The following is a 22,123-nucleotide window of genomic DNA, read 5'->3' as shown; positions in this document are numbered from 1 at the left end:
AGACTTCAGGCACCAAGCTGTCAGTACAGAGCCTGACGCTGGGCTTGAACTCACAAACCATGAGATCATGACCTGAGCCCAAGTCGGTCACTTAGCCAACTAAGCCACTCAGGCGTCCCTTCTGTTTGCCTTTAAACACCATCAGAAAGACTGAAGAAAAATGAGAAAAAGTGAGTGGGGGTGGGTGGGGAATCAGTGAACATAGATATATTTTATGGAACGAATTTTGCTAAGTACGTATGCTGATTGATCTAGTCTCTTAACTGAAGACCGATTTGATTACCTGATGTTATATCAAACAGAACTTATAGCCAGNGGAACTTGGGGGGGGGGGGCTGTGATTATGTGTATGTGTATTTAAATTGTTTTTACAATTTGTTCCTTTTAATTAAGGTGCCATAAGATAGAGATGCAGTATAGACCAGGGTAATACCCACTTTACATCATTCAAGCCGAGTTATCATAAAAGCCTCATCTATCAAATAGAGGGAATAAAATCCTACAGCGGTTGTGGTCAGATGAGATAAAGTGTAAATATTCTACTTTGCATTCACCAATTAGATGTCCTGCAGGCATATAGTGAGTGCTCAACAAATTCATTTGTTTAAGAAACTTTAACTGAGCATGTATCATGTGCCATAGATTGCATTAGGCATGAAGACACAAAATTAAATAAGGTCACTAAGCTTATAGGCTCGTGTAGGAGACAGGCAAATAAATACCACCAGTAATAAGCACAATACACTGTGATAAGTGTTATGCACATAGAGGGAGAGTTTCCAAATCGGACCAGAGATTTGGGGGCCTTTCCAGAAGAGGTGATGACTGAGCTGAATTTGGAAAAGACAGGTAGATGGTAGAAGAGGGTTATATGCATTTCAAGCAGACAAAAAAGCATAGGCAAGTGACAGAAGTGTATAATCATGGAAACTGCTTTTTCTTTTTTGAGTTTTATTTGTTTATTTGAGAGAACAGAGGCAGTGCAAGTGGGAGAGGGGCAGAGAGAAAGGGAGAGAGAGAGAGAGAGAGAGAGAGAGATCTTAAGCAGGCTCCTTGCTACCAGCCCAGAACCTGATTCAAGGCTTGAACTCATAAAACCATGAGATCATGACCTGAGCTGAAACCAAGAGTTGGACACTTAACTGACTGAGCCACACAGGTGCCCCTTGTGTGACCTGCATGATACCCATAGTAGTTTCATATCGAAAGAGCCAATGATGCCTAGGAGCTGTGGCAGGAAGGGAGGTTGGAGGGGGTAAGGAGGGGTTGGAAAGATCAATGAAAGTCAGAAATCACATCATGAAAAGCTTTAGGGGCTAAAGTAAGAACTGCTATCCTGACAATTATGGAATTTTAAGTAGAGGAGAGACTTGAACAAATAGATGTGTGTCTGGTAATATCCCGGCAACTGTAGAGAGGATCAGACAAGAGACAGGAAAACCACTTAGGAGGTTGTTGTAACAGCAGGGGCGACAAGACATGAGGCCCTAACGGCGCCAGTGGGGATGGAAAGGAAAGGGGATGCAGTTCCCGGGATGGACTACTCAGCGCATAGTGCACTTGCTGCCAGGGTAGAGGGAGAGGGCAAGAGAGAGGGGATGGGAGCTTCCCCAGCTGACCAGACTGGGCTGCTCAGTGGATGGTGCACCCTTTTACTGACCTGGAATGGAAGCTGCCGGCTCATGCTCGCTGCCTTATGCCTGGTGCCTGGCACAGAGTAGAGCTTAATTTTTGAATGGATACATTGTTCTGAAGCAGAGGAAGAAGAGCAGCTTTGGGTGGGGAAGATGATGAGTTCATTTTTGGCTCTTTTGAGTTCGAGGGGCTTTTGGGGCATCCTAGTAGACAGATACATATCTCTGTGTATCTATGTCTATAGAGAGAGGTTTGAGGTTTGGATCCATCAGAGACTGATGGCAATTAAAGCTGTTGTGGATCCAGTCATGTAGGGAAAGCAGACAGTGAAAAAAGCTCTGGAGAGCATCAGCATTTAAAATGTGATCAGAAAAAAAGGATCTTCCAGGGAGACTGAGAGGTAGGACATCAGTGAGAGGAAAGCTGCAGATTCCCAGGGCAGAGGCAGCTTGAAGGAGGCAGCACGTGGGAACTTGCAGCAGACATGTCTCATCTACATTATCCTCTAAACTACAATCGCTTTTTGTTTCTTCCTCAGCAAAAGGAGATACTTATTCTCATATTAGGGATAGATTTCTGTATTCAAGCTTATTCCAAAAAATTAATATGATTTATAAATAGTCAAATGAAATGTGAATTTTTTTGAGAATGCCCAAGTATATCACTGCATGTAAGAATTACTTGGCAGAGGGGCACCTGGGTGGCTCAGTTGGTTAAGCATCTGACTCTTGAGTTTGGCTTAGGTCATGATCTCATGGTTCATGAGTTCAAGACCCAAATTGAGTTCCTCACTGACTGTGTAGAGTCTGCTTGGGATTTTCTCCCTCCACCCCCTACCCCTCCCCTGTTCTCTCTCCTCTCTCTCTCTCCTCTCTCTCTCTCCCTCTCTCCTCTCTCTCTCTCCCTCTCTCTCTCTCTCTCTCCCTCTCTCTCTCAAAATAAATAAATAAACTTTACAAAAAGAGAATTATTTAGAAAACTCCTCCAAGAGCTCCTGTCAAAATTTAGAAACCCTTCTCTCTGTGGGCTTTCCAGAACCATCCACCATATCATTGCTAATTGATATTCACAAGCAACCAATTATCTAAAGTACCTGCTCATATAACCACAACCACAAAAACAACAAGACCTTCACAATGGCTTCATGCAGAGGCAAGATGATAAACAAAGATCAAGAAAAAAAATGGTCAGGCTCTTTTCAGAGGGATAGATCTTTCTGGAATGCCACTGACTGATAATTTTAAGTGCATAATGGCAGGAAGTATTTTCTGTAATGCCATTTGCCTATTAGTTTCCCATCTCTTAGAATCAAAATATAAATGACTAATGGAATTTGGGCAAGGGAATAAATCAATGGAGCCCTATATCTGTGAGTACTTACAGATGGATGAAAGAAAGTACATGAAAAAGAACATTGTGGTAATAGCCCTTCAGAGAAGTGGCACAATGCAGAGTGAACTAGTTGTAAAATCAGTGAGTTCTATATGAGAAGTGAAGCTGTAGCACACTCTGGTCTCTGTTATAAACAACAGTAACAACAGAGACAGGCACAGTATTTATCCCTATGCTAATCTTGATGCCAGGCACATAGTAGGTACTCGATAACTGTTTGTTGAATTTGAATAATACTACTTACTTTTATTATACCTTTTTCAAGAGAAAGTTATTAATAATTTTGTAACATCCTTTGCGATGTTGCTACAAACAAAATAGTTTTCAGTAATAGTAATGATTGAGAATTGTAAAGTATCTTCAAACATGAAGGAAACTGGCATTGGTGAAGTTTTCTTAGTCCAACTGAAGAAATAATTGTGTTTTCTAGACAGAATTTCTCTAGCAATCACTGTATCTGACACAAAGAGAGGTCCTACTGTCAGACCTCTCAAACTACAATGCACAGATCAAGTCCACTCTTTTTAAATAGTTCATTTCCATTTGCATGCATGGTACCAAATGCAGTAGAAGACCATTAGCAAACTGTGTTGCTGAGCACAGTCCAGCAATTTAAACTGCTCTGGAATTCTTTGATCTAAGATTTAAAGAGCAAAATATAGGTAGGGGTAGTATTGCTATAGTTAGGTTACATGTAGAAGTTTTTTGGAAGGTAATTTCAAATGTTTTGGGAACATATTTTATTCAAAGATTTTTATTAGAGATACAATCTTGGAATCTGCAGAGCATGTTCTGTTCAAGACAAGGTGACAGCCTCCGGCTTCAGGCTGTCTCCTGCCTGCATCTTGTGAGAAGAGAACTGATATGGGTTTGGAAACACACCCATTAAATAAGGAAATAAACCTTTGAATGAAAGGAGAGAGAAAAGTGTCTCAATCTGGACAGACCCTAAATTTTTCACTCTCTGGGGAGAAGAAAGAATGTGGCCTCAGAGGAACTTGTTGGTAGCAAGAGCCGCTGCAAAGAAATGAAATGGAGGTACGCTTCTAAAGGTATCACATGGTTTTTTTCAAAGAGCTCAGAATTCTTTGAGGCTGCTCTTCTTGGGCCTTTTTTTCCTGAGAATCAGTCTCTTTTATATGTTCCTGACACTGTGGTTTGAAAACATAACTTGCTTAGTTTTCTTTAAAGATAATGGTTTTCTGTTTTGAAAAGCTGCCTGTTCACACACTGTGAAAAGGGGAGACACTGGGAGCTTAAAGTCAGCAGTTAGTTAATATTCCAGTTGTAACACAAATTTATATCATTTTAAAGAATACGAACACATTTGTAATTCATATGCAGATAGAATATACTTAAATATATGGATATATATCCAAATGACTTTATAATTGTTATTCTTAAACTACTCTTAGACTAGTTTTAAACTACAGTGATTTTCCATGTGCAAAGAATTTTTAAAACATACATTTTTCTGTTATTTAAAACTTTTCTTGATCTTAAAAACTTTCCAAGCAATGTTTTTCATTTTTACCCTTTCCATAGCCTTCTTCACATAGAGGCTTATTCATCTTTATTATACCTGGTGCCTAATCTAGTATCTATCACATAAAATGTGTTAGTTAATATGCGTGAGATTAATAAAGGTCCTGAAAGTTCATTTAGTATTTCTGTGTCCCTTGTCTTTGGCAATATGCTCCTTTATTTTTTTTTCAAAGAGTTGTTTTTTTTTTAATTTTTCCAAAGAGTTGGGTAAGGGATGCCTAGGTGGCTCAGTTGTTTAAGTGTCTGATTCTTGATTTTTGCTCAGATCATGATTTCATGGTTCATTTGTAAGTTTGAGCACCTGCACTGGGCTCTGTGCTGATGGCTCAGAGCCTGCTTGGGATTCCCTTTCTCTGCCCCCCCCCCACCTCCACATTCTCCCTCTCATTGTCTCTCTCTCTCATACACACAAAAATAAATAAATAATTTTTTTTGAAGAGTTGGGTAAGATATCTGGAAACCTGATCCAGAAAAGTCTGGAAGATAATAGAGTTCAGATTACATGCAGTTTTGTGAAGTCTGGATCATAACCAAAGAACTATTGTTTTGCCTCCTTACTCTTAGGTAAACAACAACAGAGATGTAAATTGAATTGGCAGAGATCTCACCCCAAGAAAATATAAGAGCCAGAAAAAATACAAGAGAAGATTAATTACTTTAAGTCTAGAGATTAACCCACTCACTTGATCAGCAAATATTTATTGAGTACCAGCTATGCCCAGGCAACTGTGGGAGGTTCAAAGGATGCAAGGCCCCCTTCTTGATACTTGCACAGCCACAGTGTGCAGTGGACTTAGACATAGCCTACCTCCGCAGAGCAGCCCTTTGTGTCTCACGCAGGAGAAGTTGTCACACTGGCAGTAAGGCCCATAGATGTTTCCATAGGGAGACAAATGGCAGATGCACTGGCCACAGTAGCAGTCACCTCTTCCACTGCAGGAAGGGTGATCCGGAGCCTCCTTGCAGGAGTCTGTGCTCAGCGTGTCCTCCCCACATTCGCAGCGAGGACCCATGTGGCCGGGGTTGCAGGCACACACCCCACACTGGAAGGAACCGTTCCCATTGTGGCATTTGGAGCTGTTCACTTCCACTTCCTTCTGACACTCGCAGTTGCATTCCGGACTGATAAGTATTTCTAGGGTGTCCCCCAGCCCCACGGGCTTTATGATAATGTGCCTGCTTCTTCTCTCACAGTTTGATATACTCACAGTCACATTGAATGAAGCCTGGAAAAGAAAATGCTAATTATCTACTTTTAGCCACCAAAATGCATGGGAGGAAACAGAGCTGTGTGAGGATCAGCTCTGCCAAAAGCATTTCTTGTGAAATTTTTGAAAATTGTTTTTGAAATTCTTGAAAGGAAAAAATCCAACTTCAGTGCAGTAAGGTAACTTCTGACTTACCTGAATATTTTTTTTCAGACAAGCTATTTACCCTCTACTTACTGTGTCTCCCACTTTCATGTGAGAGCATTTCTTTTGGTGTGGGAAGAGGACCCCATTGTTACAGATAGCTGTGAATGACAGATTGAGTCCTTCTGTGTCTCCTAACACTTCTAATTCCACCTCAGACCGGAGTTCCTTTAGTGAGGACATAAAAAGTTAAAGTCACAACCACAAAATACAACCAGAAGAATCCATGAATCATGTTTGTTAAGCTACCAATGAATAAAATTAAATTGAATCTAAAAGAAATTCACATACCATCAATCAAACAAAGCTAGCAAGATACACACATATGCACACACACACACACACACACGAATGCACGCATACACGCACAGACACACATATACATGTCATGTTTTATTGAATCTAGGATGGCATCAATTATAAAACACACCATTATTTTATGACAATGACATTATGACAAAATACCTCAAGATCACTCTGTGCAACATCTGAATCAATTCTATCAGTCTATCATTGCTTTGAAAATTATTGTATACTTTCTGAAGGATTTGGCAAATTCTCCATCTCTCAGTTGCATTGCTTGGCATACAAAAGACTTTTTAATTTTTTTGCTTGCATTTCGGTAACAAAATATAGCAGCTTCCTTTACTTGTAAGTATCATCATTTCTTAGGTCCCATAAAGCAGCTGGTTGTTACTTTGCGAGGAATACAGAATTATAATCATTCCTTCAACAACGAATGTTTGCTTCACTGATAGCAAATTTATACCCTGCTGCTCTGTTTTGGTACATTTCTGCATATACAATAACTTTTCATTTCAATATCAAATCATAGTGCACACGTTTTGAAAGTATTTTAAAGTGGCAATTATATTCAACACCTGTAGTACCAATGGTGTCCTTAATGAATTGAGGTGACAACTACATATACGGTTATGGCCGGTTTCATACATTTGCAGTTGACAGCATTTGTAAGACACCATTAATCATAAAACACTTCCCAATTTTAGAGATGTTAAAATGTGCGAGAAACTACTCCTTAAAATCAATATCGAGATTTATCAAGTACCTATTGTACCTTAGTGTAGAGTCAGGTCTGGGGGATAAATGTAAGATGGGATTTCTGCCCTCAACATGATTATCATTTTACTGGAAAAACCAGAGGGAACCAAGTAAAGCAGTTAATGTACAAGTCAATAGATGTACCGTTAAATTAAAAAAAAAATGTGCAATACAGATGTGGGTTTGGGACAATTCAGAAAAGAGAATGGTCAATGAAGGCTGGAAGATTTAGAAGCCCTTAATGGCTATGTTGGATGTAGATGTGTGGAGAAGATGACACTGGCATTTCAGATGAGGGGACCAGAAAAGAGGAAGTTCAGTGCCAGGAGGGGTATAGAATGAGGACAAGTGGGGCTCAAACCAAGCCCCAACTCCTACTGTCCTGGGAGACACCAGACAGCAAAGAGCCTTGAGGTTTGGAGAGATGAGTTAAGACCCGTGGGAAACATTCCCTATAGCTTTGAAGCAGGGGTCCAATCTACTAAAAATATAGCTGCAGGGAAGTTGTCTAGAAGGTGGGTGCAGGACAGACTCATGGTCTATTGGACTTACGGGGGAGGGGGAGTAAGACTGGAGTCGAGAAAGCTGGGATGTTGTTGCGTTCACCCCAGCCTGAGGCGTTAGGATCAGGAAGCCTGAGGTGGTTGGTATATATGATGAAGTAGATGGAAGAAAGAAACACTAGATATGAAGCATATAGGTTATGGCAGAGGGAGATAAAGTCAAGGTTTTCCAAGGGGAAGACTATCAGAGAAGGAGAAGAAAACTATTTGTTATAGGGAAAGCTAGTGTTATTATGTAGACTTTCTCTGTTCCTCTTTCTTCTGCAAAATAAAAAGTCTGTATTTGGAGGACAAAACAAAACTTTTAAAAATAAAAAAAAGAATAAAAATAAGTTGTAAAACATTATGAATTAAGTAATATTTCAATTCATCTAAGAAGACTTGAGTACCTATACCCTGGATTTTAAAAACATATTCAGCTTTAAGTTTTCCTTAAGTATAATTTTGCCAACTGCCTAGTAAGACAACCCTGCTTTCCTCCAAATTCTAAGCTGCTGACTATAACTTCTCAGTCATTCTTCTTCCTTGCTTTTATATTTGCCCCATATCATCACTCCTTCGGTAAATGGACATAAGGACGACTTTTCAGAATATGGTCTTCATCAGAGATTAAAGTGTCATTTCTCAGTCTTAAAGATTATTTTTCTTTTTAAAATTTTTTTCAAATGTTTATTTTTGACAGAGAGAGAGAGACACAGAGTGTGAGTTGGGGAGGGGCAGAGAGAAAGGGAGACACAGAATCTGAAACAGGCTCCAGTCTCTGAGTTGTCAGTACAGAGCCTGACATGGGGCTTGAACTCACAGACTGTGAGATTATGACTGAGCCGAAGTCAGACCCTTAACTGACTGAGCCACACAGGCACTCCTTAAAGATTATTTCTATCATGTTGTAAGATTTCACATTCTGCCAATTAGCATTAATATCTACTCTTTTTATCTGTTTCATTTCAAATAGTTATATTATAACTTTTTCATTCAGAAAATATTTATTGAATGTCCAATATGTGCTAGACACTGTTCTAGGTACTCTGGAGGCAAAAACCACTAAAATAGCTGACCTTTTGTAGTTGATATTCAGAAAGGAAACAACATAAGAAAATGACGTAGCATGCTAGAAGGTGATAAATGCTATAGAAAAAAGTTAGGGTGGGATAATGAAGATTAAGAGAGTGTCTACAATTCTTAAAAATGTAGTTATAGTAGGATTCAGTAAGAAGGTGACATTTCAAGGAAGTGAGGAGTTAAATAGCATGTAGGCATCTGTCAGAAGAGTGTTCCAGGAACAGGGTACAGCCAGTGCAAAGGCCCTGAGCAGGAGCATGTCTGGCTTGCTCTGGAAACAGAACAGCAAGGAGGCCAGAGTTGCTGTATTGGAGCAGAGACAGGTGGAGTAATAGGAGATGAAGTCACAGAGGTAAATCAGATCTGGTAGGGTCCCAGTAGGCGGTTTTAAAGAATTTGGCATTTACTCTATGTAAAATGAGGAAATAATTAGTGTTATCTATAGAAGAGTGGTATGACCTGACTTAACATTTTAAAGGAAAATTCAGGTTGTGTTTTTTTTTTTCCTTGAAAACAGAACGTAGGGAACCAAGGCTAGAAATGAGAAATGGCATTTAGGAGGCTTTGCAGCCATTCAGGTGAGTGAAGATGGTGACTCTGACAAGGATGAGGGCAGTGGAGCCAGTGTCTGGATCAAATTCTAAATAATTTTGAAGATAGAGCCAGCAAAGCTTTTTAGCCCTAGCAACATGAAGGATGGAATTATCATCAGTTGAGAAAGAGAAAGCTGTTGGTGAAGTGTGTTTAGGAGAGTCCAGGTTACCCTCCTGAACTGCCAACTAATGTATCAACCGACTCGTGGACATCTCCACTTGGATGTCTCCTAGACAACTATAGCATAGTTGCTGGGTGGCAATGAGGGCCCGCTTCAAGTATATGACCATGAATTTAAAGTGAGACTGGTTAGCATGATTGTATGTTTTTCCCTTTCCTGTTCAGTTGTGTAGGGTGAATGGACAGTTGGATTTAACTAGGACTAAGCGACTTTAGTGAAGCTGTAAGGGGTGGGGGAGCTGAGGGTATGTGTACAGAGTGATCATGATGGTGGAATTCAAGCTGGGGGCCCAAGCAAAAGAGAACATCAAGGAGATGAGCAACTACAAAGAGAGGGTAGGGTCGCTTGAATTAAAGAGAGAGAGAGAGAGAGGGAGAGAAGGTAGGGTTAATTAATTGGAGATCTTGATGGGTTGGAAAAAAGACTACAGGAACTTGCAGGAGTGAGCCAAAAAGCTTGGAAGTGGTGAGCAGGGTATGGGTTGCATGAAGCTGAGATTATAGAAAGTCTATTGGCAATGACAAGCTTTAAGGTATGACAAGAGAGGAGGACAAGATCATTTTAAAAGCAGAGTTCAAGAAATGGAGGCCAGGATACCAGAAGGAATATATGTATACTTAGACTGAAATCATTAAGAGTTAAGGCAAGAGTAATGTTAGAGACAGTGGCACAGTGAGTCAGGGGCAAAAGAGGTGAGGGACATGACCTGCAAGTCTGTAGATTTGAAATTAGGAGTAGTGGGTGACATAATCTGACCAAAATAAGGGAAATCTTAGCATTTGATATAATTGGAATACCACATTGAAGAATTGACCAGGAATATTTTAATGTGAATTTCTTAAAGAAAAGATATAAATATTTATTTGTATATTTTCATCCTATCATTCATTTACTGAGCATTTATTATGAACCAGGCAAAACAAAACAAACCAAATCATTTGCCTTCTGGAGCCTAAATAGAAAAACTTACCCTTGGGAGAGCTGATATTTCAGTAGCTTCTATCAGGTGGTTAAGAAAGGCAGAAAATAAGTGAATGATGGTCAGATGAATACACATCTGGTGTTTAAGGGCTTTCGTGTCACTATGGCACTGTGAAATACTGAGCTGCGGTTTGTAGTCACTCGTTATAAACTCAAATTGTGTAGCTCTGCCGCACTAGAAGTTAGTCAGAAGTGTTTTATCTTTTCTCTGTCTATCCTCTTTCTTTTCTCTCTTTTTATAGACTGGAAAGAAATCCACTCAATGGATCCTCATATTTTAAAGTCCTTGTCGAATACATTAAAAATAACAGACTAGAAAAATAATTTGAACTAGTGCCAAAATTTATTGCATACGTCATTCAGTGAGTCATGAAGTTATAATAACAACTCCAGAGCAAGATTCTATAGTATGAGAATAATAGACACTTCTTTATATTTTTGAGACAGTAAAATGGGATTCACTTCAAATGTTTGATGCCTTGATTTAACCACCCTGTAAGTGATGTGAGCGACTTGGGACTACAAAGTGATAAAACCCCTGACAGAGCACAGAAGGGGCTGGTCAAATAAGAGGGAGAAATGTTTTGACATTTATAGTTTTCTCATTTGCTTAGTTCCTTTGAAGATGTTAGTGGCCAATGCTTTTGAGAAAATGGAGTGTGTTCTAATGCATGGAGGAAGGCTATGTGATTTTATCAGATTCTACACATTAAAACTTTAATTGCTGCAGAAGAGGGAGGAAGGTTTTCATAGTATTTTGTTGACAAGCTTTCCCATCTGGAAGAATTTCAAGCCTGAGCTAATGTGGTAGTTAATTTTTGATGTGAGCTAGGAAAACTGAAGTTTCTGAGGATAAAACTGAAAAAAACAAAAAGCATCTCATTCTATAATTTTGATGGACACATCTGTTGCGCTGACACAGGGCTCAATCCCACGACCCTGGGATCATGACCTGAGTTGAAATCAAGAGTCAGACGCTCAGCTGATTGAGCCACCCAAGTGCTCCATCATTTCTGTCCTAATTTAAAGCTTCATTTTCGTGTGTGTGTGTGTGTGTGTGTGCACATGCATATGTATGTTCTTTTCTATGGAAGTGAAGGCAAAAATGGGGAATGATATTTAGGAACCAAAATAAAAAAGGGCTAGTAACTGGCCATCTACTATTGATTAATTGAATTATGAAATGGGGACAAAGCAAGAGAACATAGAAATCCCATAGCTATGTATTTTATTTAAGAGAGGAGTGCTGTCCTTAGGTACTATTTTCCAAAGTCCAGGCAAAAAAAGAAAATTATGTCTCTCTCTCTCTGTGTGTGTATATATATATATATATATATATATGTCTACATATGTCTGTATACATATATACATATACATATACGTATATTTATCTGTCTATATCTCTCTACATATATATCCATAAAAATGAAGAATTTACTGGTTCTCAAAAGGAAGAATCCATGAAGTGGTGTTCCTGATATGCTTTTGTGTCTTTTTTCTTTTCCTTGAGTTATGAGGTGGTCTCATTAAGCCTGTGGAGTTGGTTCTCCACATAGTCCTATTACTCATTGGTATTTCAGATTAATTTTTTTTCAGGTAGAGAAAAGGGGAGCTTAATTATAGGGCTCACTGACTCTTTTCAATAGAATTAAATTTTGCAAGTGACAGTGCTGCTATTGGTTATTATTATAAAAATAACCTTAACTTTATGATCAGGTTATGATTTCTCTACCTTCTGCCTCACCTTTCAGGAAGAATATCTGCAAATAAGGTGAACAACATTTATATTTTGGCTGCACATTAACACAGAGAGATTTTCTTTGGATAAGTAATCTCTCTACTAACAAATCAGAATGCACTTAACTGCCCAAAACACATGAGTTTTTAAATACCAAAACAGAAATTTGAAAAAAAGGAAAGGAAAAAAAAAGCCAACAAGAAAATATCATACTTCATAAGCCGAGATGATCAACTGGAGAATATTTCCAGAGTCCTTCTGAAGTAGCCCTACTGTAGCTCCAGGAATGAGTTTTGCATAATTCTGTAAACAAAAAAGAATAAGTCAGTCTGCTCACGGTGATCAAGAAACACTAACTGTGGGTTTTAGCCTGCTGGTTGAGATCACCTCTATTTAACTGGCTGGGGGAAACAGGATCCTGATAATAAATGAGTGTTTCTCCTGAAACTGTAGCCCTGCCTGGTTCTGCTTCCTGCATACAAGTGGGAACTAAACTGGCCAGAGGTGCCATTGGGGATATCAAGTGTCTGAGGTTGCCTTCATCTAAAGCTGTGATTTATGTCACAACAGGGGTCAATCTCAAATAATAATACCATCTTCCATTTGTGGAACATCCTTTTTCCAAAATATTATGAGCATACAACCCAGAGTTATCTTCTCTTTTTGTAATGATACGGAAACCTAGGTTCCACCCTGGCTCCTCTCTACCATCAGGTCACTCTGCAAGCCATTCAGCCCGGGGTCTTAATTGTCAATCGCTTGGTGGAGAAAAGGAGTAAGTTATGTGGATGCTTGCTGTTAACCCCCTTTCCTAGCGATAAAGAACATCATGTCACCATGATGCTGGGGTTGATTGGAACTGAATTCCCCCTCAACATGATTGAGTCAGTCAGAACCTATCTCTAAACCATCTGCATTCTCCACTTACATCCTTCTCTGAGATGTCATTCCCACCTGAGGAGAACTCACAACATTAGTTTATTCACACTGGAAGTATCGAGCATGACCAGGGAAATGCATTGCAAAGAAGGGAATTTTCCAGACCGCTGAAAATTACCCATCCCTTAAGTTTTGTGTTTTAATCCCTATTTTCAAATGTAAAGTTTTCTAAAGTGTATAGTGTACATATCTGTCTTCCTAATAAAGGTTCCCAAACATACTTGGACTTTTTCCTTAAAGAAACAGTCATACTTATCAATATAATCAAAGACTTCTAAAATCATGGATAGATCACACTCATGCCAAGTGGACCCCAACTGCTCTGCTTTTTGCTTCTTTTATCTATTTTTAAATAGTTTCTGTCTTCTCCTTGTTAAGCAGTAAGGTATCACTCACCTACCACTTTTCTCATTTATTCATTTACTGTTGCATTCAACAACATCTATTAAGCAGGCTCAATATGATGTGTGACATCAGGAAGACACAATCACTCTTTGTCAGCTGTGGTCTTCTGAGTTGCTGTGTGTTGTGAAATCAGATGACTGAATTTATTAAAATTGTACATAGAAAGAGAAAGTAAGTTTTGACTGAAGGATTTAGGGCACCTCTTCTCATTCAAACATAATGATATTCTGTCCTATTCCAAAGAAGATTTAAGTAGCTTAGAAAATGTACAAAAGTAAGTCAAAGTTAATAATAATTACTGATTATAATCGTGATATCAAATCAATAGATCAGGTTGAGGAGAGCCAAGGGGAGGAACAAGTGAAGCCAGGGCGACTTCACAACACCAACAAGTTCTAGGATGTACTTACCAGAGGTGGGTACCTGGGTTAGGTCCAAGCTTTCTGCACCTCCAGGATGGAAAGTGTGTGCTGCTTTTAGTTAGTGGGGTTTGTAATATTCCACTTATTTCTGTGTTTCTGATTGTGGTTAAGTTTGAGGTTGATGGAAATCTGAATTCTTAAAAGTAGTGGTTGTCACTCTACCTTGACCTTGAGTTTTATTATTGAAGGGACCATGGACAGTAAACCAGGGAGGAACATTCCTCCTATTACCAAGTGCCCCACATTACTGCCAGTTGAAGGTGGGCCCCACTCTGTTTCCCTGAGTCAGGTAGAACTTGTCAAATATGAGAAAGGCACCGGTTCATTGACTTACCTTTTCAAATAAACACATGTCAAAAGGGCCGTGAAGCATGAGACCTGTGGTTAACAGCGAATACCTAAATAGGATCTTGAATTTCACTCAAGTGGAGCTGGAATGTGTGTAAATTTGACTTGTCCCAAAAGAGAAGGCAAAGGAAAACTTTAAAGGTTTACAAAGAAAGGTTTAGATCTTTTCAAAAAAGAATTTCAAGGCTCTTAGCTTTGCATAAAACTGCTAGCCTTGAAAAATGTCCTGGTTTTTCCAAGGCCAAGGTATAAAGGGTACTTTCCACAAGCACTAGTTCAAGTGGCCTCTAGATTTGGGGTTAATTCTTGGTTAACACAGCCAAATCCATCCACTTCCCAAAGCATAATTATGATCCTGCATGTGATATGTCGTTTGGGGTTTGGCTATTAGGACAAGTGGTTTAACATTAATTGCATTTGCTGATTGCTACCAGAGTGAGGGTATAAAGAAGTTGGCAGCGAGTAGTGGTACCCTGTGATAACACTGACAATTGTGTATAGGAAAACTATTAATTTCTGGATGCTGATTCCTCCCAAAAGCATTACAAATAATTAACTAAAAACATGGGCAATTTGGTTTTCTGATCTAATACTGTAAAAAATTATACTTTAAATCTTGTAGTATTATGATTACTGTAAATATCATGTGTCAAATGCCTTTCTTTCATCAAAGCCCTAAAGTACTATTATAAATTGTTCTGATTAAACATGTTTAATGTTAGAAAAAGGATGATTTTGCATGCCTGGATGTGATAAATTATAGCGCTGTGACTATAAAAGATAACTGTTGGATATTAGAAATGGTGAACTCTAAAAACACGATGTTTCATGAGCTAATTAGAAATGCCAACTCCTTGGGCTTGAATTTTTTGGGCTTGAGTTCCCTGTTATCTGCCCATGGATTATCCTAATTATTGACTTTCTCCCTCTCCTGCCACCATGCCACCCAGGAGTTCCTGAGGTTGCTTTTCTCATTCATGTTTGCAAAGTTGGCTTTTTCTGATTGCCTTGGTTTTCTTAATTTCCTTCATCAAACCCTATTTATTTGCTCACTGTGCCCCCATCTCAACAAAGATTTCTTATGCACCAAGAACCATAAAATACCTAGGAATAAACTTAACCAAAGATGTAAAAGATCGGTATGCTAAAAACTTTAGAAAACATGAAGAAGACACAAAGAGATGGAAAAACATTCCATGCTCATGGATTGGAAGAATAAATATTGTTAAAATGTCAATACTACCCCCAAGCAATCTACACCTTCAATGCAGTCCCAATCAAAATTGCACCGGCATTCTTTTCAAAGCTAGAACAAACTATCCTAAAATTTGTATGGAACCACAAAAGACCCCAAATAGCCAAAGTAATATTGAAGAAGAAAACCAAAGTGGGAGTCATCACAATCTCAGACTTTAGCCTCTACTACAAAGCTGTACTCATCAACACAGTATGGTATTGGCACCAAAAAAAAAAAAGACACATAGGCCTATGTAATAGAATAGAGAGTCCAGAATTGACCCACAAATGTATAGCCAACTAATCTTTGACAAAGTGGGAAAGAGTATCCAATGAAAAAAAGTCTTTTTAGCAAATGGTGCTGGGAGAACTGGACAGCAACATGCAGGAGAATGAAACTAGACCATTTTCTCACACCATACACAAAAATAAACTCAAAATGGATGAAAGATCTAAATGAGAGACAGGAAACCATCAAAACCCTAGAGAAGAAACCAGGCAACAACATCTTTGACCTCAGCCGCAGCAATTTCTTGCTCAACACATCTCCAAAGTCAAGGGAATTAAAAACAAAAATGAACAATTGGGATCTCATCAAGATAGAAAGCTTCTGCACTGAAAAGGAAACAATCAACAAAACTAAAAGGCAACTGACAGAATGGGAAAAGATATTTGCAAATGACATTTTGGATAAAGGGTTAGTATCCAAATTCTATTAAGAACCTACCAAATTCAACACCCAAAAAAACTAATAATCCAGTGAAGAAATGGGCAGAAGATATGAATAGACACTTGTCCAAAGAAGACATCCAGATGGCCAACAGACACATGAAAAGATACTCAACATCACTTATCTTCAGGGAAATATAGATCAAAACCACACTGACACATGACCTCACATTGGTCAGAGTGGCTGAAATGAACAAGTGAGGAAACTACAGATGCTGGTGAGGATGTGGAGTAACAGGAACCCTCTTGCACTGTTTGTGGGAATGCAAACTGCTGGGAATGCAGCCACTCTGGGAAACAGTGTGGAGGTTCCTCAAAAAATTAAAAATAGAATTACCCTACAATCCAGCAATAGCACTACTAGAAATGTATCCAAGGCATACAAGAGTGCTGATTCATAGGGACACATGTACCCCAATGTTTATAGCAGCACTTTCAACAATAGCCAAATTATGGAAAGAGCCTAAATGTCCATCAACAGATGAATGGATAAAGAAGATGTGGTTTATATATACAAAGGAATACTACTTGGCAATGAGAAAGAATGAAATCATGTCATTTGCAGCAACATGGATGGAACTGGAAGGTGTTATGCTGAGTGAAATAAGTCAGTCAGAGGGAGACAGATATCATATGTTTTCACTCATATGTAGCTCTTGAGAAATTTAACAGAAGACCATGGGGAATAGAAGGGGGGACAATTGTTACAAATGGAGAAGGAGGGGGCGCCTGGGTGGCTTAGTGGGTTAAGCGTCCGACTTTCGCTTAGGTCATGATCTCGCGGTTCGTGGGTTTGAGCCCCGCGTCGGGCTCTGTGCTGACTGCCAGCTCAGAGCCTGGAGCCTGTTTCAGTCTGTGACTCCCTCTCTCTCTGACCCTCCCCTGTTCACGCTGTCTCTCTCTCTCTCTCCTAGAAATAAATAAAACATTAAAAAAAATTAAAAAAAAAAAACAAATGGAGAAGGAGGGAGGCAAACCATAAGAGACTCTTAAATACAGAGAACAAACTGAGGGTGGATGAGGTGGGGGGAGAGGGGAAAATGGGTGATGGGCATTTAGGAGGGCACTTGTTGGGATGACCACTGGGTGTTATATGTTAACGATGAGCCATGGGAATCTACACCAAAGCCAAGAGCATACTTTATACACTGTATTTTGGCCAATTCGACAATAACTTTATTTTCTAAAAAAGATTTCTTATTTTTCCAACAGTCTGCATGTGCTCCTTAGAAATCTCCTGCTTGTCAAAGATGGATGCTAAGAAGTAGACAGGGGGTGTTTTAGTGGGCAGGCAACAAAAGATACAGAGGAAAGTGCCTAAGTTCAGATGTGCACACCTGGACTCTTCTCGGGGAGTGTCTCCAAGGTCAGTGTCTCTTGGTGTCTGGCTTCTAGACTCAGCTGTCACCTGTGTACCCCTATTCAGCTGAGAGCAGAGGAATATGCAGGCACACACCTGCCACCCCGGCTATCCATGGACAGACTACTGGTTGGTTTTTTCTTCAAAGAGACTCAGACTAAGGACCGTGGCAGATACTTGGCTGTTTCTGGTGCTAGAAGGGACATTCCTGATATGACCTTCATTCTTGCGTTGACTGCACTTCCTGTTGGATTCACTCATCTCCAGCTTTAGGCTCTGAGACATGGCTTAGGATTAACTGTATCTTAGCTGGACATCTTGATTGGGTTTCTGCCTTGGATGGTTACTCTCCTCAGCCCTTCTGTCCTACTATTGTAACATTCCTGCTGTGGTCTTAAAGATTCTTCACCACCTGAGACTCATGAGCCACCATTTTATATAGACCACACTACTCATGCCCCTCATCAGAAGGTGGGAAGCTAGAAGTTGGCTTGACATATTTCTGCTAGCAGCATTTTAATAAAGAATTTATAAAACCAAATTCTCTCTTTAGGCTCTCTGCTTGTTTAACTCTTTCTGTGACGCCTCATTAATATGGAGGGACTTTATGCTCAGCAATGATTGTTTTCAATATTATATTATTAATCAACATCAGTGTTTCTGGTATTAAATGATACTTACTGAATTTTTGTTTTGTTTTGTTTGCTAAAATACATTCACTAGAAGTTTGGCTTGTATAGATTGAGAACCTATGATGATATCTAATGTGTCCACAAATATTTTCTCTAATATCTCACTATATATACATAGTCATTACCTAGTATATCTTCAATTAGTAGCTCTTATTCATTCATTTTCTCTCTCTCAGAAAATTTAATGGCAGTATAATACACATGCACAGCATACAAGTAATAAGTATACAATTCAATGAGTATTTAAAAAGTAAACAACCAAGTATAACCACACCAAGATCAAGAAGTAGAGAGTAAGCAGCCCTCTGGAATCCCCCCTTGTAATGCTTCTCAGTCATTACCCTCCCTTAAAAAGCTAACCACTATTCTGACTTTTATTACTATGGAAGTCAGGGGAGATATCTTTATTGCCGTAAGGGTAACAAAAATGTCTTAAGTAGGACACAAAAACACTATCTATATAAAGGAAAATATTGATAAATAGGACTTAAACTTAGGAATTTCTGTTGTGAAAAGAGGCCTTTAAGAGAGTAAAAAGGAGCCATTGAATGGGAGAAAATATCAGTAATACTTACATCTTATTTGGCACTGGGATATCTAAACAACTCTTACATATCCACAAGGAAAAGACATTCGGAAAAAAAATGGACATGCAAGTGGCAAAAGAGTATGGCAAATTGTTCAAAATCATCAATCACTAGAGAAATAGAAATTAAAACCAAAAAGAGACACCAGTGTGTACCCAGTAGGATGGCTGTGATTTAACAAACTTATGATGCTCTCAACACTTGCCAGGGGAGTCTGCACTGGCACAACTACTTTGGAGAACTGGCAGTAGCTGCTAATGCTGAACATGAGCACATCCAATGACCCAGCCTATCCACTCCAGGTATGACCACACAACAGAGATGAACCCGCAATGTATGAGAGCTCTGAGACAAACAAATACATAGAGAGGCATTCATTCTTATTGTTAGGAGGGTGCTTCTGGTCATCAAGATGTCATTTAAATTGGAGAAAGTACCGATAATTCTTAAAGGGTCTTAGATCTTTCAGGTGTATGGCCACAAGGAATAATTAGTTCTTACCTGGATTCTTTCTACCTGGGGACAGACCCAGGGGAGGTGTAGACTGGCAACCTCCCCAGCATTCACAGCATGGCCTGCCTCCTCCTAAATCTCTCTCCATCTCCAGGTGCTGGTCTCAGAACTCCTTTCACCAATCCAGGGAGCCACACAATGAGATGGAGAGATCCTCACATGCCCCCTGACTTCCCCGAGCACCTCCTGCCTTTTGACTCCAGCCTCTCAGAAACCCAAGGCTCTTAGAGCATCTGTTGTGGGAATTCTGGGACAGACTTGGGGGGAGTGACAGGAATGGACAAGGAAGGGACCACCTTGCTCTTTAGCTCAATTTCATATAGTTCTCTGTTCTACTGTGATGAACCTACAATGTAGATGGCCCTAAAGGTCCCCAGATGTCACTTGTGCCCACCATTATCTATCTAGAGTTAGCTACAGCTAACATTTGTACCTGCCCAGTGCCATCTCTTTCATTCTTCCCACAAGCTCTTGTTTAGGTACTATTATTATCTGTTTTACTGGTAAGATATTGAGGCCCAGGAATTTTGTTAGCTTGCCCGAGGTCATCCAGCCTAGAAAGAGCTGGATTCACCTATTATGCTCTGCTCTAGAACCAGATCTCTTAGCCAGGCCACTGATGATAAGTGCGCAGCAATGGCTGTTCTGATCAGTGATGACATTCATGAGCCTGAGAGAGGTTAGTGAGTCCGTCTAAGATAAGGGAATGTCTTAGTTCCACAAGGCTGCTGTTAGACTGTACCACAAAGTAGGTGGCTTAACTCAACAGAAATGTGTTGTCTCATAGGTCTGGAGGCCTGAAATCTGAGATCAAGGTATCCACAGGACATGCATCCTCTGAAACCTGTGGAGGAGAATCTGTCCCTGACTCTTCCCAGGTTCCGGTGGTTGCTGGCACACCTTGGTGTTCTTTGGCTTGGAGATGCATCACTCCAGTCTCTACCTCCATCATCCCATAGCATTATCTTTTCTGTGTTTCCATCTCTGGGTGTCTTGTCTTCTTAAAAAGACACCAGTCATATAGGACTAAGGGTCTACTGTGCTCAAGTGTGACCTCATCTTAACTAATTACATCTGTGAGACCCTGTTTCCAAATAACACCAGATTCTGAGGTGCTAAGCTTTAGGATTTTAACATATCTTTTTTTTTTTTAATGTTTTATTTATTTCTAGGAGAGAGAGGGAGAGAGAGAGAGACAGCGTGAACAGGGGAGGGTCAGAGAGAGAGGGAGTCACAGACTGAAACAGGCTCCAGGCTCTGAGCTGGCAGTCAGCACAGAGCCCGACGCGGGGCTCAAACCCACGAACCGCGAGATCATGACCTAAGCGAAAGTCGGACGCTTAACTGACTAAGCCACCCAGGCCCCCCGGATTTTAACATATCTTTTGTGAGGACACAGTTCAGCCCACTACATTCTGCTAGGGTTCTTTTGATTTGTTTAACCCTTAAACCCTCAGATTTATTTGGAGAAGTGAGTACCTTGGATGGTCACAGAGCTAATAAATGGTAAAAACAGGTCTTGACTCCAGAGTAGAGCTCACCCTGCTCCACCAGGTCCCTGCTGCATCAGGCCAGGAACTGGCACAAATGCCAAATGCCATCAAGGGTGAGGCTCATTATAAGTTGAAATAATAATGCCTTATATGTATAGATAGTGGCTTTGAGGTTATAGAACATTTTCCTACCAAAGCAAAAAGAAAGGAAGAAAAAGGACTGAGGCTGTAATCACTTTAAAATGGAAAGACTACATCTTGAAAAAATGTAGCGAGTAGCAAAAGCACAGAAGCAAAAAAAAAAAAAATTTTGTCCTGGGGGACTCTATTGTGGTGTTTATCTGGTCAAAGGAAAACAGCTCTTTGCTGAAGAAGCCTTGCTTTCATTGTGCACTGTGCTTCTTTTTTTGAGGGGAGGTGCAACTGGGTTTGCTGAAATAAGTCCTTCTGAAGGCAATCAGAAGGCTTTCTTCCCGTGAGGTCTTTCATTCTTGTGGGGTTTCATAGTGCTGGTTCTCATGTTCATTATCGGTAAATGCAGGGCTCCCAGTATTATGCAAAAGTTTACCCCCAGGCTTGACTGTGTTACTAGGACACCCAAGATTCCAAAAAGAATATGTAATTGTTTCTGGCACAAGGTAGCCTGAATGTCTGTCTCTGGGTTGCATGATATCTGCTTTGCCTTCAGGCTTTCAATTGTCAGCATTCCACAGTCAGGCAAGCAGCAAAGGGAGTGTGCTAATTAGATCAGGTGCTTGATCTTGAAGTCTGCACCAGCAATGACTAGGTAGTCGGCTTCAGAACTTTTGAGCACTACCTGTCTTTCTTCCAGTTTGCCCTGGAATGTAATTATCTTGTCAGCCAAGAAGCTGTAGCACACAGCTGAACGAGTGCTCGGCAGCAGTGACAGAGTGATAAGGGAAGACGAATGGACCCACCGTGCATGACTGTTCTGAGACAAACAAATGCACGGAGAGGCATTGGAGAATGGAGACTTAGAGAACAAAGAGGCTATACTGAGTATTAGTTGCTGAGGATACTTCACATGGTCCCTTAATAAGATTACCCTGCTTTTTGAGAGGGATTGCAGACCTTTGTTGGCAAATGCAAGTTCCAAAGCATTAGAAAGCTCTTTTAAAATGGGAAGCAATGTTGGGTTCAGTAGCAGCTTATGTGCTTTGCAGACCAAATGGCAGGTAATAAAACGTTGAAAGATGACTAGCAGGAACACAAG

At 39.9% G+C, this 22,123-nt stretch overlaps 1 protein-coding gene across 2 annotated transcripts in view; it reads right to left on the bottom strand.

Annotated features, from left to right (window-relative positions):
• ITGB6 (integrin subunit beta 6) overlaps positions 1 to 22,123 on the bottom strand; it is a 75,310-nt gene that overhangs the window by 20,607 nt on the left and 32,580 nt on the right. For both annotated transcript variants that reach the window (XM_077761002.1, XM_077761003.1), the window contains 3 exons: positions 12,379 to 12,468; positions 6,018 to 6,152; positions 5,381 to 5,798 (listed from right to left, as the gene is read on the bottom strand). In XM_077761002.1, coding sequence (XP_077617128.1) covers positions 5,381 to 5,798; positions 6,018 to 6,152; positions 12,379 to 12,468 — 643 coding nt within the window. The remainder of the gene's footprint in view (positions 1 to 5,380; positions 5,799 to 6,017; positions 6,153 to 12,378; positions 12,469 to 22,123) is intronic.

The sequence above is a fragment of the Crocuta crocuta genome, unplaced genomic scaffold, assembly GCF_008692635.1.
Source record: "Crocuta crocuta isolate KB4526 unplaced genomic scaffold, BGI_CrCroc_1.0 scaffold153, whole genome shotgun sequence".
Taxonomy (NCBI): Eukaryota; Metazoa; Chordata; class Mammalia; order Carnivora; family Hyaenidae; genus Crocuta; species Crocuta crocuta.
Note: the sequence above shows the minus strand (reverse complement) of the source record. Positions and strands in the feature narration are given on the sequence as shown.